This window comes from Chenopodium album, chromosome 21 (assembly GCF_948465745.1).
Source record: "Chenopodium album chromosome 21, dcCheAlbu1.1, whole genome shotgun sequence".
NCBI classification, from domain to species: domain Eukaryota; kingdom Viridiplantae; phylum Streptophyta; class Magnoliopsida; order Caryophyllales; family Amaranthaceae; genus Chenopodium; species Chenopodium album.
The window spans coordinates 8,774,185-8,793,298 of NC_137854.1; the positions used below are offsets into that span (position 1 = coordinate 8,774,185).

General features: G+C 37.7%; 5 protein-coding genes and 1 non-coding gene across 7 annotated transcripts; 1 reads left to right on the forward strand and 5 right to left on the reverse strand.

Annotated features, from left to right (window-relative positions):
- Nucleotides 1–95: 95 nt before the first annotated feature.
- Nucleotides 96–2,225, reverse strand: LOC145600300 (uncharacterized). Its single transcript, XM_081656218.1, has one exon. It carries the CDS (start codon nt 2,223–2,225, stop codon nt 96–98), a length of 2,130 nt encoding a protein of 709 aa, XP_081512344.1.
- LOC145600301 (uncharacterized) lies at nt 2,225–4,105 on the reverse strand. The gene has a single exon (XM_081656219.1). It carries the CDS (start codon nt 4,103–4,105, stop codon nt 2,225–2,227), a length of 1,881 nt encoding a protein of 626 aa, XP_081512345.1.
- A 4,762-nt stretch (nt 4,106–8,867) lies between these two features.
- On the reverse strand, nt 8,868–10,556 carry LOC145602280 (UPF0496 protein 1-like). The gene has a single exon (XM_081658465.1). The coding sequence runs from the start codon at nt 10,351–10,353 to the stop codon at nt 9,178–9,180; it is 1,176 nt and encodes a 391-aa protein (XP_081514591.1). The 5' UTR covers nt 10,354–10,556; the 3' UTR covers nt 8,868–9,177.
- Nucleotides 10,557–12,735: 2,179 nt separating this feature from the next.
- On the reverse strand, nt 12,736–14,953 carry LOC145601602 (UPF0496 protein At4g34320-like). Of its 2 annotated transcripts, XM_081657649.1 has the most exons (2): nt 14,272–14,953; nt 12,736–14,043 (listed from the first exon to the last, which is right to left on the reverse strand). In XM_081657649.1, exons 1-2 carry the CDS (start codon nt 14,521–14,523, stop codon nt 13,315–13,317), a joined length of 981 nt encoding a protein of 326 aa, XP_081513775.1. In that variant the 5' UTR covers nt 14,524–14,953; the 3' UTR covers nt 12,736–13,314. The 2 variants fall into 2 exon arrangements, with proteins under 2 accessions (XP_081513775.1, XP_081513774.1); XM_081657648.1 differs by having other exon boundaries at nt 12,736–14,953.
- Nucleotides 14,954–15,078: 125 nt separating this feature from the next.
- On the forward strand, nt 15,079–15,150 carry TRNAD-GUC (transfer RNA aspartic acid (anticodon GUC)). The gene has a single exon. It is a non-coding gene; the product is annotated as a tRNA-Asp (tRNA).
- Nucleotides 15,151–15,632: 482 nt separating this feature from the next.
- On the reverse strand, nt 15,633–17,448 carry LOC145600240 (geranylgeranyl pyrophosphate synthase, chloroplastic-like). Its single transcript, XM_081656170.1, has one exon. The coding sequence runs from the start codon at nt 17,032–17,034 to the stop codon at nt 15,859–15,861; it is 1,176 nt and encodes a 391-aa protein (XP_081512296.1). The 5' UTR covers nt 17,035–17,448; the 3' UTR covers nt 15,633–15,858.
- Between the last annotated feature and the right edge of the window lie 1,666 nt (nt 17,449–19,114).

Sequence of the window (19,114 nt, forward strand, 5' to 3'; positions counted from 1 at the left end):
TGGAGGTGGCTCTGTAGCGCCTTCTTCAACTCTTGTGCATTAAGATTCTCGAGGTTTTTTTTTTTTTTTTTGACAACTGCAAAACAAAATAAAACCTACACAACAAACTGATGCAAATTAATTCTACAGCTATTAGCGACCTCATGAGCCCTGGCCACCTGTTCCCTTGAAACTTTCCAAATGATACAAGTTTCAAAACGCTTTCCTGTCTGTAACAAGTCTTTGATAGTCCAGCGCATCTGAATCTGACGCCTGTTCGGCTGTTCAAGTAATTGGACTAGGTCCATTGAATCCGTGAACACAATTATTCTCTGATAACCTTTCACTTTCGCCCATTTGAGGGCAGCCACACAAGCCATAATCTCCGCATGCAAAGCTGAGCATGCTTTGGCATAGCCTCCACCACCATCCAAATAGGTTCTCTGGTCCACTGAGTAATCCCACCCTAAACCTGCCATCTTTGTCTGCTTCTGCCAAGAACCATCGGACATTATAGACACCTCTAATCTTGTATCTGCTGGGTGGTAAATATCCCCTCTTCCTTTTCCTATATCTACCCTTACAAAGCCTGGCGGCACTCCATCATTGTCTGGCATCCTATTTCTTGCTCCACCTTCCCGCTCCTCCTTCCTCCAAATTGAAAGATCCTGCATTGCACTATTAAACTGTCTAAACAATTCCGCTAGATAACCTCCTTCATTCCGAAAAACCCTTCCGTTCCTAGTTAACCAGAGACTCCAAAGGACTCCTATGAACACTCCCAAACGTTCACTCTTCTTTCCATCCTCGCTATGATACACCAGGATATATTTCTGAATCCAGTGTCCTATCGGAGTAGATTCATCAATTCCAGAATCAATATGCAAAGGGCAATTGCCCCAGGCATACTTTGCAAAAGAACAAAGTCTAAAAAGGTGTTGTAAATCCTCTCCTTCCCTCCCACAAGAATCACACAAGTCTTCCATATCTATTCCTCTCCTAACAAGGTTAGCCTTAACTGCTAGGCCATTCATCACTAGCTTCCACAGAAAAAGACTCCACTTAGGCGGAATGTTGAGCTTCCAAATTAACCTGTAAAAAACACAGTCAGAAAAAACATCCTGCCGCGAACCACAGCCACTCATAAGAAAAGCATAGCCCGTTTTAACAGTATAGCTCCCTGAAGGATGACCACCCCAGTAAAACTCATCCTTCTCCTCCGTGAAAGGTAATTCCATCTCTAGTATTCCTTGTGCCGTCTCCCATTCAAACCTGTCCCTTATCATGGCCACATTCCAAGATCTCGTATTTGGAGAAATTAAATCTTTCACTCTTCCTGAACCAACTCCCCTTATAAACTGGCTTGACTTAAAAACTGGGACAGCTCCTTGAACCCACTTCGTGTTAGCAACCCTTATTCTCTCCCCATTACCAACCTTCCAATGATACCCCTTGACCATCTTATTAGCCACATTAAATAAGCCCCTCCTTCCCCAAGAAGGGTTGCCACGTAGATCTGTATTCGTATCCCCTAGACACAACGAGCATCCATGATCTGGGTCAAGGGAACGCGACACCAATAACCCAGGATTACAATGCATTCTAGATACCTGTTTAAAGAGAAGAGCATCATTTAAACAAACCATAGATCGTATACCAAGACCTCCCATGCCCTTCGGTCGCTGAATAACCTCCCTCTTTACCCAGTGCATGCCCTTTTCACCTTTTAAACCCCACCAGAACCTAGCAATCAAGGAGTCAATCCTATTTGTAACTGAAGCCGGAAGCTTGAAACACTTCATAACATGAGAAGAAATGCCAATCAGAACAGTATTAATTAATATTAACTTAACCGATTGGGAGAGATTGAGAGTTGCCCAGGAAAGAATTTTAGCAGCCACTTTATCCACTAAATACTTAAAAGCATCCAATTTCCTCGTGGTGAAATCAATAGGCGCTCCCAAATGCCTATCCAAAACCTGCACCTGTCCTATACTCAAAATAGCCTTTAACCCTTCCACCTCCTCCTCCGTGGCTAATTTGCTAAACTTAACAAAAGATTTGCTCAAATTTAGCTTTTGACCCGAGATGTTTCCAAACCTGTTCAGGATGTCCACGATATTTGTACACGACTCTTCCGTGGCATGAAAGAAAATCATTGCATCATCTGCAAAAAACAAATGTGAGATCGAAGGTGATCGACGTGTTACCCGAAGGCCCTTAATCTGCTGAATGTCTTCCGCCATTAAAAACATTCGAGATAGATATCCATGCAGAATAAAAATAAATATGGTGAAAGAGGATCCCCCTGCCTTAAACCGCACTGTGGTGTGAACATCTCCGAGACCTGACCATTTATGAGAGTTTTATAAGATACCGTCGAGATACATTGGGAAACCCACTGTATCCAAACATCCGGGAACCCATACTTCTGTAAAACTCTCAAAAGGAAGTTCCACTTTACTCTATCATAGGCTTTAGACATATCCAATTTAATCACAGCTTTGGTTGCCTCCCCGTTACTCGTATTCACTAGATGTAGTAATTCATGGCTCAACAACACATTATCCTCAATATACCGACCAGGCACAAAAGCATGCTGATGATCAGTTATCAATTCTGGCAAAAGGCTCTTCATCCTGTTAACCATACATTTTGCTATGCATTTGTAGATAGTATTGCATAGACTAATGGGCCTGAACTGTGTTGGCAACTCCGGACATTCAACTTTCGGAATCATGACCAACAAGGACGCATTATACTCCTTCAAAAGATATCCCGTAGAGAAAAAAGACTGCACCGCTTCTACTACCGATACACCCACTTCTTCCCAGTGCTGGTGAAAGAATTCCGCTATATAACCATCCGGTCCCGGAGCTTTCAAATTATGAATAGAGAACATTGCCTTTCGAATCTCTTGACCTGTGAAAGGTTTAACTAATAAGGCCGCATCATCAGATGTTATAGAGGGTAGGGTCAACTCCCTTAGAACCAAGTCAACCTCCTCATTCATAAGCTCCACTGAATCCAAAATCGGATTATAGACCTCTTTCAGAGATTCCCTAATAATTCGCTCCAAATTCTCCTGCCCTTGAACCCACAAATCATCTTTTGTTCGTAAAGTAACAATCTCTCTTCGCTGCTTTCGTTGCTTCACCCTAGAATACATCATTTTTGAAGGAATGTCCCCTTCCTTGATCCACTTGTCTTTCATCCGCTGTTGCCAATACTTGAACTCTAAGTTACTACAGGACATAGTTTCATTTATCAAATTCACATAAGTATTACCATGCTCCAAGCTTGTAATCCTTCCCCCCTGATCACAAAGGTCATTAGTATATTTCTTCCAATTTATACCCCACATCTTTTTATTATTTAAACACCATTTCTTGATCCTATCACGAGCCCATTTCATTCTTTGTTGGAATCTGTACATCACCGAGCCCGCACACTCCATCTTCCACACTTCCTCAATAATACTCTTGATCTCTGGAAAGACCAAACACCAAGTCTCAATTTGATATGGCCTATTAGATTTTGATTGCTTTGTATCTGAGTCATAAATTATGGCTGCATGATCCGACACCGTAATAGGCTCATGTATGACCCTTCCATCCGGAAAATCATCAAACCATCGTGAAGAAGAATAGGCTCTATCCAATCTCTCCATAATCAAATCCATGCCCATTCTCTTGTTTGTCCAAGTGTATCTTGGCCCGGTAAAAGGAACTTCTAAAAAATTTGTTTGGAATCTCCAATCTAAAAACACATCCAACCCCTTGATCAAAGATGATCCTCCTAATTTATCACTATAAAACTCTAATTGATTAACATCTCCCATTATCAAAACATTAGGAGTTGTAGAAGTAAGACTAGTAATTTCCTCCCACACCATAGGCCTATCTTCAACTTTCGACGCTCCGTACAAAAACAAAATATGCCTACTTGTTCCATTAAAATCAACGACATTACAAAAGATATAGTTAGGGGATGAAGCAATACAAAAGACATTCCCTAAATACCAACTAAACAAGGCTAAGCCCCCCCTTGTCCCATCCGAGTCTACTCCACAAGAAAAACTTGGAGTAAACTTTGAAACTAACTTACTAACATCATTGAACAACATTTTAGTTTCCGAGAGAAAAACAAAAGTAGGCAACTTAGAAGCTAACAACCATACTAAATAGGGATGTGTAGGGGATAGAGGGTTGTTTAAACCCCTACAATTCCAAGTGATGAGCCTCATTTATCCATAGGGGGCTGTTTCGGTGCAGCCACCTCACCAAAAAAATCATCAACATCATCAGCCATCTCAATTCCATCAACATCATCAGCATTCTCAACTTCCATATCAACATCCATGTCACTATCAAAAGCATGATAGTTTGAATTAACCTCCTCACTTCTCTGTTTTTTTACTAGACTCGAGTGCGAAGAAGTTGAAGTTTGCTGCCTTTTCTTCCCAACATTGCCAAAAAGAGGTGCTCTAATTCGTACTCCCCATTGCCTAGCCATATCCACATCACTTATAGCCTTCGATTTGAACTCAAATTTACCGTCTTTATCCCTTTGCCAAATATTAAATCCTCCTTTGTCAGCCCACCTATTTAGCGTTTTCAGCCTCTTTCCTTCCACCCAACCCAAATCATAGGAAGCTCCCCTCACTGAATTATCATCACAAAACTTTGATGGCGTTCGTTCAATGGAAAGAACCCTTTTGCGACATCCCCTAACTTCGGCTTGCAGTATTTCAGTCGGGGTAGCTTGATCTCGAATTGGCGACGCTGGAGAATTCGGAGGGTCGAATTCCGTCATTGGTAAATTCACCAAATTTGTAGGAAAAGTGTTCCCATCATCTGGTAAGTATGGAGATCTCGCCGTGCTTGGATAAATTCGCCTAGTAGTTGCCCTGTACACCGCCATCCCTCGCAAAAAGGCTCTCTCTGCCTCAACAAAATTCAAATGATTACTCTCTAAGAAATCATTATAAGACATAGAATTTACCCCATCCTCACGCCTTTCAATTGTCGATTGAACTGGTACTGCTTGAGCACTAATTATGGTTGTTTGCGGAATTTCTTGCTGCTGCTCGAAAGTGCTCTGAAATCTCTGCTCTGTAGTAGCATTAATTTGGGCCAATAGTTGTTGATGTAGAGTTGGATCATATCCCACTGGGTAGGGCCCAATCCCGCCAGAATCATCATGGAATTGGACCGGCTCCGGCGGCGGGAAAGCCCACTCATTGATGCCCAAAGTTTGGAACAGAGTGTGGTGATTAGCCACCACCTCTCTTCCCCTGTTCGCAGCAGCGTTCGAAGACTCCCCAAATTCAAAATTGGGATTAAACTCCCTCTCCATTGCTTGTTCACTTATCATCAGATTGCCATGAATTGTTGTCGTCACAATAGATCTGCTTGTGCTTCTTGAAATTGGGATAATTGTCCCAACCGACCCCTCAATTGACCCCTCAATTGATCTATCCACTTGATTCACCGGTCCTGAGATAGCTCTTGAATTACCTCCACGCATCCCCAGATTCAGAGGACGCGTGATATGCTGTTGCGGTGGTGAATTGTTCAAATTCGGTGGAGTGAATTCAGCGTATGGATCACGACCAATACCCAAACGCCGTCCCGGAGATAAACGAACCGCCGCCAAGTTGAGTCTTGATTCCATCCCACTATCATGGGCCACCTCAGAGTCACTTGAACTCCCTGACCCCGAGAAATAGACAGTATCATTGCTATTATCCGAATTAAAGTCGGAATCAGAATTGTCATTAAAGAGAGCCCTGTCTCCTACTGGAATGTCCTCTGGCTCTTGCAAACGCGTAAGATTCTCGAGGTTGAATGCTTTGTACTTCATTTCCTTGAGGATGGTGAGTATAACTTGACGAGTATCATAATCTGCTGACACTGACACCCACGCATGATTCTTAAAATAAATGTTGACGGTTGGGCTATTGTATAGACTCTTGGCAATTTTCGTCTTCCCTAGGCCGCCCATCCCTACTATAGATATAATCTCCCTTTTGTTTGACCCCGAAGTCAATTGGTTCAACAATGTGATCTTCACATCCTTGAACCCCACGAGATCTTTATCAACCTCCTCCCTCCGCCTTTTTAGGGTGGCCTACCTCAAGGTTAGGGTCTCTACAACACGAACTCTCACCTGCCTTGATGATGTACTTCTCCTTGTTAGCATGTATCTCTGAAATTATCGTTTTGATGGCCTGAACCAAATTGTCCACTTCATGGAGTTCTATTGCGTAAAGAGGGCTGCAGACGACTTTCCCATAAATTGTCTTCCGTTTTTGCATCTCAATGTAGAGGATGGCGCCTTCGATGATATCCTCTGCCTCAAAAGAAACCTCTCTAATTTGCATCACTAACTCATCCGACACTAATTCATGCTGCCGGTGAGAATTTCTCAAGAATTCTCTCATAAATCTCAGCTCATTCTCGAGAGACTTGAGCTGATGCCCCACACTATCTATCTTTACGTATTCATCATAGGCAAGGGAGCCCAATTTCAGGACTAGATTTGTAAGGCCGATATAAGAAGACATTAACATTGGTAACCCTCTACTACTCTCTAAAACTCTTGTTTGGCAATTGGCATTAAGGTTTGAGCTCGATCTGGGTAAGATTAGCTAACTATTAGCAATTTACATTGCTGCTTTGATTTGGTCTATTCTTAATAAAATAGTACAGGCACTAGTTGTCGTCTACTACGAGTAATTTTTTAACCCCATTACTTTGCACACTTGCAGATCATGTTTTGTTTTTAGTAGTAAAATTTGTTTTTAGTAGTAAACTGTCTTCAAAAACATGAATGCACCAACAAATGCGGATCTTGCTCGATTCCTAATCATTGAGCTTATTGAAAATAATTATCAGGCTTCAATAATTACATTCCACCTGTTTTACAACTTAATTTAATGTTTAAACAACTCACGACCTCTTCCAAGTTTTGCTAAGACAGATTCTTAAGATAACTTGATTAGTTGATTATTATACTCCGTATATCTTTAAATTTAGAATCAGGAGAATTATAAGCCTACACTAACGTGTAGACACTGGCGAGGGGCAAATGCTACCTCCTAGAAAGAAGAAAAAAAACACAAAATTCGAACAATTATACTACTTCAGTACTTCGTATAAATTTAGGGAAAAAAAACCCTAGATTTTACAATAATCGATTCAAAGGAAAATTTTAATGGAAATTGTAAAAAACAATAGAATTCAACGAAAATAAACAACATTAGATTGAATAACTCTATATAACACAGAATATTCAGCAAAATATCATCGAAAAATTAATCGCAAACACAATTCGGAAAACAAGCAAACTTCGGAACAATTAAACACACACAAAGAATGTATTAAATATCATCAAATTAGAACAATCAATACCGTAATTCAGCAAGAAAAAGTATGCAAATAAAAAAAAAAAATATTTAAGCCGAAAAAAACATACGTAGTACAAAAAAAAAATTGAAAAAAAAAGAGCAAAATTGAACAACATTATGAAAAAAAAATCGAATAATATAGGAGTTCAGTGATTAAATAGCGAAACTTACAACAATTTGATGATGAATAATTGAATATCGCCGATTTGATCTTCCTCTAAGTGAAGCCCCTTAGTCGAAATTTCAGAGAGTATGTGTTTCAAAAAGAAATTTCAGAGAGGATGAGAGGCACCTGAGAAAATTACAGAAAGAAATGATACAGGAAAGAAGAAAGATGCATATCATCTGTAAATTTACGAAAATGCCATTACTTAGGTGTATTGTAGATTTGTAGACAGTTGGATCTGATTTTGATCTATGACCCTAATTTATTCCTATACATCCTCTCGGTTTAAATTTCATAATTTAATTCATTCGCTAACCTAGTTTAACACCTAATCGATAGGCGTCATAAAAAGTGTATTGTAGGTAAAAGAAACAGAGGAAGTATACAACTAATACAAATGTACTCCCTCCGTCCCTAAATTACATTCTTCTTTGGAAATTTACACAGGAATTAAGGAGGGAAGAATAAGACAAATAACAATAATTAGATAATGCAATGGGAAGTACAAAGATAGATTAGTTATTACTCATGACAAGTCATCAATCCTTTGCAAAAAAAAAAGGACCAATCACATGCTCTTAATTAAAAAAATTTCACTAATCATATTCATTGTAATTTGGCACAAGGATTATGAGTGAGATTAGGTAAGGATGAGTGAGAAAGCATTAAATATAAAACAGAAAAAGAGAGTTGATTTACTAAAAAAAACTTACCAAAAATAAAAAGGAGGAATGTAATTTTGGAATACCAAAAATAGAAAGGAGGAATGTAATTTAGGGACGGAGGGAGTAAGAGTTTTTATATAGAGGAGTGTTGATTTTTTTTTATGGATCGACATAGCATGGCCCATTTTGTAGGGTGTGGGCCGTGATAGTACACATAGCAGATCAAAGGACTGGGCCGGACCAAATTTTATGGCTTTTTACCAATTCGATGGAAACTGCAACGTTCCTCGTTATCTTCCTACTGAGTGATGGATTATGGAATATCAGTATAGCACTCCAAATTTTCCAATTTCCTTCCTGATTGAAACCAAACAGCATAAGAAGAAAACTGTTTACCGGGAAATGTTTTCCTTCAAAACAAACACGACCTAAGTGCCAATCAAACATCATCAAAATATTTTCTAGATACTACAATGTTGTTCTTGTTCATAATCAACATGAAAAATTTAGACTATAACACACATCAGATGCCAAAGCTAGATGTAAAACATGAAAAAGGTTAAGTTTCACAATTAAGATACTACAATGTTGTTCATAATCAACATGAAAAATTCATCTTACTGAAGATAAATGATGAATCAGAACAATAACATTTTTCGATGCCAAAGCTAGATGTAAAACAACAATCATGAAGTTAAGTGTGCTTCCAAATAGTATACATTTTATTTTGTAATGTTGTTAACTTAATTTAGACTATAACACACATCAGATGAAGCTGTCTCCATATCTCACAAGCAGTAGCTGCAAAGCCTGCAAGAAAGATGGCAATGGCCACGAAATCCTACATCTCGAAATTCAGAATCTTTGAAATCACACAACCAACAACCCAACATGGGATCTAAGTCATATAACGATAAACAATAATGTTACAACAAGCAGCTGAAACAAGTAGCGATTCAATCTTCATTAGGATGCTTGATAATCCTCTGCAGGATCACTGTCCTAGCTCTTCTTATATCTCGACTATACTTATTTCCATGCTCCCCAAGCTCATCAATTGCCTTCAAAAACTCGGCCTGCTTCTTCTTAATCTCCTCTATAACTGCAGAAACAGCCCCTTCTTGAGTAAGCGCGATTTCAGTATGTGCCAACATTGATTCAACCTGAACCATTAACTTATCAACAAGAATCCGTATACTATCCAAGTCCTTAATTGCAATATAAGTCCCAACTTGCATTGAATTAATCAATTCCCTCTGATTCTTCAATTCATTCTCGTACTTCTTCCACAACGTATTCATCCACCTCCCAATCCCTCCCATCGGAGCAGAAGCAGCAGCAGCCAAAGCCGAAACCAATGGAGGGGCCGAAATGGCAGCAGCAACAACAGAACAAATGATCACAGAAATAAAAGAGGCCGCAAATATAATGTTAGACACCTTCCTATAAACCTTCAACGATTTCAATTTCTTATCAAGCTTATGTTTTCGAAGCTGCAATTTCTCAAACATAGCAACCTGCTGTTTATAAACAGATTGAAACATACTGAAAAATTCAGCAGTAAAAGGATCACCAGCCTCCTTAAAATTCCTCAATTCCTGCAAAATTTTACCATAATCCCTATTTTGATCACTATTGTTCTCCTCTAATTGAAGCAATGCAACTTGAATAATCAACTGACGATCACGAACCCTTTTAAGACATTTATCCAAAGCAGTAAAAAAATCAAGGGTTTGAACACTATACTCAAAATAATCTTGAACTAAACCAAACAATTCCTGATTATTCCAAATATCTTTCTTACACTCTAAAATAACCCTAACAACTTCTTGATTCATATCAATTAAACAACCAGCAACTTGTCGAAGAGAATCAAGAGATACAGAATGAACCTCAAATCCACCATCTTCTTCAGCTGAATCATTGCTATTTCTAGTAAGTGAATTGATGATGTTAGTAGTTCGTTCATGAAGGTGAGAATCGAAGACTTGAACATCTGGGTCTAATTGACAAGCCTGTAAATACGAGCTTAATTCACCAGTGTTGTTGAAATTGTTCATCTGGGTGTTTGTATTTTCGTCGATTGTAGGTGGGTTTGGATTGTTTGGACCTTTACTGGATTTAGCACCCATTTTTGGAAATTAAAAATTGAGGAAGAACCCTGATAAAAATGGTGAATTTCTGGGGTTGTAAGATTGAATTTGGGGAATTTTGGAAATGGGTAATTTAGGATTTTAAAGGAGTATATGAAGAAAGTATTTATTGGAAGCTTTTGAAACAAACAGAGGCAGAATTAGTGGTTAAGGAATGGGAAAGTGACGAAGTGAAGAGAGTGTGTAAACAGTCAAATGCGTTTGATTTTTTGGGTTATGGAGAATTTAAAATTAAAAAATTCTTGACTAGTGAAATAAGAAATGGGAGACACGAGTCCTAAAGGGAAACTTCATATGATGGCTTATTTGGCATAACTGTCAATTTTAAGTATAAAATGACATAAAATGATTATTGTTTTAAAAAAAACAAAACATAAAATGATTATTAGATATTTAAAATAATGGACAAAATAAGGGTCTGTTCACATTTATTGAATTGAATTGAACTGAACTGAACTGATTGGAGCTGAACTAAATTGAATAGAGCTGAAATGAATATTTTATGAGAGAAGAAAATTAGGAGTTGAACTGAACTGAACTGATTAGAGCTGAATTGAACTGAACTTATTGGAGCTGAACTGAAATGAACTGAAATTAAGCTGAAGTGAACAGACCCTTAAGTTGTATTATCACTTGTAGGTTGAAACTGAACTGAAAATTAAAGTGAACTGAAATGACCCTTTAGTTGTATTATCACGTGTAGGTCATGTTATATTCATCTTGTTTTAAGAAATAAATTTTGTTCAAATAAAATAAGTTCAAGAAAAATAAGTTTATATTTGAGTATTAACAACTTATTTGGTAGGTGATTATAAATAATATGGAGTAGTAATTTGAACTTTTAAATTTGGCAAGTATAGTAACAATTGAATGTGAGATGGTAATGCAATTTCATTTTTGATCTTGTGTTTTTCTTCACAAATACAATATCCAATACTAGCAACTAAGTGACGAAATATAGCAATTCACCTACACTTAGGGCCCGTTCTCATTGACTGAACTCAGCTGAACTGAACTGAACTGAACTGAACTAAACTAAACTCAGCTGAACTGAACTGAACTGAAATGAATATTTTATAAGAGAAGGAAATTAGGAACTGAATTGAACTGAACTGAATTGAGCTGAGCTGAACTGAACTCAGCTGAACTGAACTGAACTGAATTTCAACGTAAGAGAACAGGAATCCACATACATTTGTCACTTGTTTTACCCATTGAATACGGATTTTCTTTTCTTTTTAAAATTGGTTTGAGCTAGTGTATGATCAAGTCATCTATCGTATAGTTCCATCCTCATTAAATTTTGGGAAATTATCAATGATACACTCCAGGTTTTGACTTTTATACAATATGCATGCTTTTCCAGCTCAAGAAAGTCTTTGGATGCTTTTTTTGATCTCATCTTGAGTGTGCCTTTGAGCATCAAGATCTATTTGTGGTGCATAATTTAGTGTGCCGGGCAGCAAGGAATGCAGGAACTTACAGTTTTACTCACCCTGTTGGCTGTAAGTTCGCAGTTATGCACTCTTTTCACCAAAAAATGAAACTTTCAACCAATGTTCCTAGATTTCTTTCAAAAAAGATATTTTAATCATAGTAAAAGTTAATAAAAAGACAGGTGCATCATCGCAATTGATGCTCATGTGGGTTGAGGGCAAAAAAATGTGGGATTTTAAGAAGACGATTATCCAAGCTTGCACTCTGTCACAACAGTACAGATATACTAAGCCACTGGAACACGGCCTAGCAGCAAGCCCTACTAGCACAAGTCTGTTCAGAAGATTTTCTTCCAAGGTGAATATGCAAGTATTGTCATGGCGAAGTACAGTGAGGAGCAAAGAGGGCATGGGGTATCCAGATGATTTTCTTACTGAATGAGTATGAAAATTTTGACATGGCAAAATATATTGGAGGGAAAGAGGTCTAGGGGTGATGACAAAAGAGAAGGCACACAGCATTAGAGTAATTGCTCAGTAGATGTAGAAGAGATATGATCAGGGTCAACTGGATATAATGAGCACCAGAATCGGTGCATATATGTAAACAATTTATAGCACCAAATCTGAACAACATAATTGTAATAGATGAGGAAGGTGATTTAATAGATAAAGCTCCCTCTGGCATTGTAAGCCATTGTATCTAGCAATACTACATTGATGAGGAGACAAAACCACATTGGTTAGTGCAGCAACAGGCACTGCAATGTCTTGCATTCAGTGAAAGCTAGCTATGTAATTGTATGAGCTAAATCATAAGATGGAGAACTGTGATCGAAATCTCCAATTATCAACCAAATGCATGAGATAGCATTGGGCAATAATGTACTCAACAACATGGGCAATAATGGGACAAATTAATCTCTTGAGCATCCAAAAATTCTCATTGTATTCAAATTCACATTATAAATGAAGTTTTGTAGAAGCAATGAATTTGCCAGGGATACAAGTAAGCATATCACATATGTACATAAATGTTTACTTCAACCACTCAATTCTAGTCGAAAATATTGGTCATAGCACTGGAGTGAGGATGACTATACTTTAACAGAATGCTACAAATACATGACCACAAGGATGGATACTGGATAGTAACACAACCATAAGCATAACAAAAATCAAGATGACATGGCTCCTGCCTGGGTGTTTCACTAACCTGTTGCTACCAGTCCACTGGCATGACCCCTCATCCTGCATCTTTACCCAAATTGAGTATTTATCAAAACGACTAAGCTGGCAGCCAAATCAATATGTTCTTGAGCAATATATCATATTGCTGCAAAGTAATCTCATCCGCATGCCAGTCACTATTTAGCACTTATTACTGCCCCTCCTCATCAAGTTTATTTGACAGAACCTGAATTCAGGTCCTTGACACCGTCAATAGATAGGCAGAGCGAATTTTCCATAAAAACAATGTCCTTGAGAAGGCAGATTGAGCTAGTCAGATAGGTGCACTAGGATATTTCATAATCCTGTGCAATATCACAGACCTGGCCAGACTGATTTCTTTGCTGTATTTATCTGAATGTGCTGTTATACTATCAATTCCTTCCATAAACGCATTCAGCTTGTCTCTCATATCATCCATAACCATTGGCAATGTGTCTGCGTCCCTTAAGGCAAAGTCCGCATTGGACAACAACGAATCAATCACAATCTCCAACTTCTCAACCAAAACCCGAATGTTATCCAAGTCCTTAACAGTTACATAAGTCCCAAGCTGCAATTCAAAGACCAAATCCCTTTCACCCTTCAACTCTCTTTCATACTTCTTCCACAGCGAATTGAACCACTTCCCCACCCCTCCAATCGGGGCAGAAACAGCTGCTGCCAAGGCCGATGCCACAGGAGGAGCAGCAACAGCAGCAGCAACAACAGAACAAATCACAACAGCCACAAAAGCAGCACCAAATATAATGTTGGAAACCTTCCTATAAACCTTAACTGACTTCAACTTCTTATCGAGTTTTCGTTTCCTAATCTGTAATCTCCTCAACATCTGAACCTGCTGAGTATAGACAGACTGTAAGATACTGAAAAACTCCTGGCCAAATGGATCCCCAGCCTCCTTAAAACTCCTCAACTCCCGCAACGTACTCGAAAACTTATCACAAATCTCACTGCCACCCTGATCACCCCTCATCTCCTCCTCAAATCGCCTCAGGGCAACCTGAACAATAAAATGGCGGTCCCGGGCTCGTTTTAGGCATTGATCAAGTTTAGCAAAGAAATCCAATGTCTGAACACTATACTCAAAATAATCCTCAACTAATGACAGCAATTCCTTATTCTTCCAAACATCCTCTTTACAATCAAGAATAACTTTAACAACTTCATAATTCATATCCATCAAACTTCCAGTGACTTGTGTAATTGAGTCAAAGGAAAGAGAACTGACCTGTTGCTGAAACCCATTCCCAGAATTGTCAACAGTTGTTGACAAAGTGTTGATAACAGAAGTAGCATGTTGCTGAAGCTTTAAATCAAAGATTTTAACATCTGGGTCTTGTTTACAAGCTGCTAAATAAAAGCTTAAATCACTGCTTGTAATTGAATTGGATCCACTACTTCCATTGCTGTTGCTGCTGTTGCCATTGCTTGTTGATGGGGTTGTTGGAGATTCTGACTTTTTACTAAATTTAGAACCCATAAATTATGAACCCTTATAAAAATTATTTAAAGGGTCCCAAGATTTCAGCTTTTTTTTTTACCCAATAAACCTTAGCACTAAAAATTACAAAGGGTTTTTTTTTTATTGGGAAATAAATCTGAATTTTGGCTAAATTTAGTAAAATTTGGGGGTTGGATCCCCAAATGTAAGTGGAAAACAACTGAAAAAACTGGATTATAAGAAGAAATGAAGGAAATTGAAGGTTGAATTTTGAGGGGAGAGATTCTTCAAAGGTTGAATATTCAAAGTAGGTGACTATAGTGTGATGTTTCTGGATATGATGTAAGTATGAAATATTCAAATGTGAAGGTGGAAATTGTATAATTAATTAAATAGTTAGGACCAACAATTTGCAATAATAGGAAGATAATTTTCAGTAAGTGGTTGACTGAGAGGTGTGGTTGTTTGATTTCTTTGGTTTCCACGAATAATCGGAGAAGATGCTTGTTTATGATAAAAATTGACCAGTAATCTAAAGTTATTATTCGTTTTATTATATACTAATTTATATTAATCCATAATCTTGGCAACAAGGTCGTTGTAGTATAGTGGTAAGTATTCCCGCCTGTCACGCGGGTGACCCGGGTTCGATCCCCGGCAACGGCGTATATTTTTAATTTCATGCCTTTTTTTTTTTTTTGCCTAGTTCTTGAATTCTGGTTTCAGCTTAGCTGTTTTCTGTTTGTTCTTTTACCTTGCAATAACTTGATTGTCGATACAATCATGCAATACGACCTTTGGGATTATATGAGCACGGATTTTACATGTCCAGAGAAGAGAGAATTGTAAGAATCCTGTCCAAAAGTGGAATTAAATACAATGTACTATACAAGTATACAGAATAAATGGGATTGATAATGCACATTGTGCATTGATTTTGAACAACCAGAACACTAATTAGTCCAATGATTAGCATACATAGTTCAGCATGTCATTGGTTTGAGCTTAAATGGATCAAATAATTTCAAAATTATCAAGATATTTCACAACCCAATTCACTAATTAAAAGGGGAAAACAGAACAGCACTCCTCTCAAAGACTGCAGTAAAGTTCAAACAGGTAAAAACTAGGAACCAGGACTACAGAAGTAAAGAAGACCTGTCATATTAGCCAAAAAAGACAGCATGCCAAAAACATTCAGGAAGCTCCAAATTATTTTACATTGAGCTAATTCCATACCAAATGTATCCTAAAAATAAGAGGATTATTGTATCCCTCTCTAAACCAATTGCAATTACAATTAAATCTACTATGTCGTGATTATAAATGACAGCAATTGATAACATGTTGTACAATCTCTTTCAACAATGACAATCAATTTTGCCTGTAAGCAATATAATCAGCAAGCGCAATCAATGGTTTCGCCTTTTCTTGATCGAATCCAGCAAGCTGTTCTTTAGCCTCGTTGATCAACCTCTCAGCATACTCCCTTGATTTCTCAATTCCCATCAACTTAGGAAATGTCACCTTATCTGCCACCAAATCTTTCCCTGCTGTTTTCCCCAATTCCTCAGACGATTTCGTCACATCCAATATATCATCTACAACCTGAAACAACAACCCAATTCTTGTGGCAAACTTCCTCAATTTCTCCACATCCTCGTCATTACCACCTCCAACAATGGCACCTAAAACAACCGCCCCCTCGAGGAGTTTAGCAGTCTTATGAATATGTATAAACTCAAGCTGATCCAACCCAACATCGGTTGCACCTTCAGAGCCAATGTCAACCACTTGTCCTGCAACAAGCCCTTCAGCCCCGATAACTCGAGCCAGTTCCCCGACAGCTCGAACAACCTGTCGAGGAGGGACCTTGTCCAATGGGGTTGAAGTGGCCATATGTTCGAACGCAAAAGACAAGAGTGAATCCCCTGCTAATACAGCAACATCCTCACCAAATACTTTGTGATTAGTTGGTTTACCCCTGCGAAGGTCGTCGTTGTCCATGCAGGGGAGATCATCATGGATTAAGGACATTGTATGAATCATTTCTACAGCGCATGCTGCAGGCATCGCAGTCGATTCATCGCCGCCTACGAGTTCGCAGGCGGCGATGCAAAGAACAGGGCGAACCCTTTTACCTCCTGCAAGGAGGGAATATCTCATGGCCTCATGAATTTTTTCTGGGTGTTTTACTGTCACCGCCACATCCAATGCTTGGTGGACCGATTTAGCCTTCTTCACCATATATGCCTCGAAATTAAAAGGGGTTGATGATGAAATCTTGTTTTCTGGTGGGTCAATCGCAGTTTCTTGTTTTGTCATGACTGCTGAGATTGAAGACATTTTTGAGGTTTTTCTTGAGGAGAGAGAAAATGGGGTTGAAAAATGATTAAAAGAAGAAGATGATGATAAAGTGTTGGTGCCATTATTATAAAATTGATTCTTCAAAGGTGAAAAAATGGAAGATCTAGATCTGGAATTAGAATGGTGAGGAGAACATGTTTGAACCCAATTTCCCAGACATAGAGTAGTATTACTGCTACTCATTTTTATTGGAATTTTGAGTTTGCTAAACTATGAAGAAATTGAAATTGAAATTGAAATTGAAATTGAAATTGAAATTGAAAATGAAAATGAAAATGAAAATATAAATTATAATTTGTGGGTATATATAAATAAAGTTGAACAATCTGGTGATTTGAATCTGCAAGATTGTAAAAGATAATTACTCTGTAATTTTAAAACAAGTTCAAAGTTTGTAATCAATTGATAAGGAAAGCAATATTTGCAGTTGATTTGTTGCCATAAATAAAATTAAAGTGATAGGTGAAGAGAAGAAGAGATAGATTAGAGAGGGAAATGGATTGTACCAAAAATTAAATGTACCACCCAAAATGCTTTATTTTTCCAAGCTTAATGGCACTTGTTCATTGGCATTTGGCACTGGATAGGATTGTGTGCATTTTGCCCACTATTTTGGCTTATCTTTTTTTTTTTTGAAAGGACTATTTTGGCTTATCTTATCATTTTTATTTTTTTTATTTATTTATTTACTTCCTTTGAGATGCATAATTGCATAGTATATTCCCTCCTTGCCTGTCAAAAAAAAAAATCCCTCCTTTTCTGAAATAAGGTTACATTTAATGATTTTAAGCGGTTATTAAGAAAAATAAGATAGTGAAAAACAACGATAAGGTTTTACATATATCAAGTATTAAGGCGTTAATTCGACATTGAAAAAAAAGAAAGAAAAATTTGTTCTAAAAAACCTTTTAAAGTGACCTTTTTGTTCAGAAAAACCTTTTAAAAAATTTTTTGCTAGGAGAAACCAGTTTTAAAATTTATTTTGTTTAAGACAGCCAAATCCCACTTTCCGACGTTGACTGACCTATTTCCGGCGTTGACCACTTGTTTCCCACATGTGCGTGTCACATGACTTCTAATTTTCTAATGACACCCCATTTTTCCTAAATCTACTCTCTCCTCTCCAATTAAACCCCCAATTAAACACACTCTCTCTCTCCTTGTCCGTATTATTCTCTTTGTGAACAAGCATCGAGGCCATAATTCTTCTCCACCATGGTCGCAACATCATCAATGAGGAGTTGAAGCAGCGGCATTGAATTTTCACCAACCAAAACAGTAAGTTAGCTCTTAAAAATCGATTCTTTAATTTGTTTCTTTAAACAAAGCATTCAAAGTTTTCTCTTTTGCTCTGCCATGGGTAAGGACAAATCGAAGCATACTGCGTAAAATTCAATTCCACACTCACACCTCATAACACCTCCTCCAACCATAATTGCTGCATAATTGAAAAACTTTAAAAAGGGGGAAAAAGCCCTAATTTCCACTCAAGTATCGAAAAACTCAAAGATGGACAAATTAAACACTTACCTCTAGTCGAAAATTGGTGGAAAAGCCTTCTATTGCTTCAAATTAACTACACTCCAACAATGGCATCAAAACACATAGCACAGAAAGAGAAGAAATAGAATACAGAGAAGGAGAGGAGAGAAGAGGAGAGAGAGTGTTTAATTGGGGGTTTAATTGGAGGGAAGAGATAGTGGATTTAGGAAAAAAGGGGTGTCATTAGGAAATTAGAAGTCATGTGACATGCACATGTGGGAAAACACGTGGTCAACGCCGGAAATAGGTCAGTCAACGTCGGAAAGTGGGACTTGGCTGTCTTGAACAAAAAAAATTTTAAAACTGGTTTCTCCTAGCCAAAAAAATTTTAAAAGGTTTTTCTGAACAAAAAGGTCACTTTAAAAGGTTTTTCTGAACAAATATAGGTAAACATTTAGGTAAATAGGAATAGTTGCATTATGATTAGATAATTATTTTAGTAAATGGGAATAGTTGCATTGAAAGTGGGTATGTATGAGGGGAAAATGTGTACAAAAAAAATTACATTAATTAAGATTACTTCGTATAAATAAAATGAAACCTATTAAAACATGACATTTAAAATGACAAATTTGACCTTCTTTCAAGAACGGGAAGTTTTTTTTTTTTTTTTTTTTTTTTAATTATTATTAATGCGTATTAAAACTTATAAATTGAACTTGGCATACTTCATTAACCCCATAACATATCTGACTGAGGAAGCTTATTTGAATTTATTTTC

What these genes read in the sequence shown, in the direction of transcription:
- LOC145600240 (XM_081656170.1), bottom strand. Translation starts at nt 17,034, where the DNA reads ATGAGTAGCAGTAATACTACTCTATGTCTGGGAAATTGGGTTCAAACA.
- LOC145601602 (XM_081657648.1), bottom strand. Translation starts at nt 14,523, where the DNA reads ATGGGTTCTAAATTTAGTAAAAAGTCAGAATCTCCAACAACCCCATCA.
- LOC145602280 (XM_081658465.1), bottom strand. Translation starts at nt 10,353, where the DNA reads ATGGGTGCTAAATCCAGTAAAGGTCCAAACAATCCAAACCCACCTACA.
- LOC145600301 (XM_081656219.1), bottom strand. Translation starts at nt 4,105, where the DNA reads ATGTTGTTCAATGATGTTAGTAAGTTAGTTTCAAAGTTTACTCCAAGT.
- LOC145600300 (XM_081656218.1), bottom strand. Translation starts at nt 2,225, where the DNA reads ATGGCGGAAGACATTCAGCAGATTAAGGGCCTTCGGGTAACACGTCGA.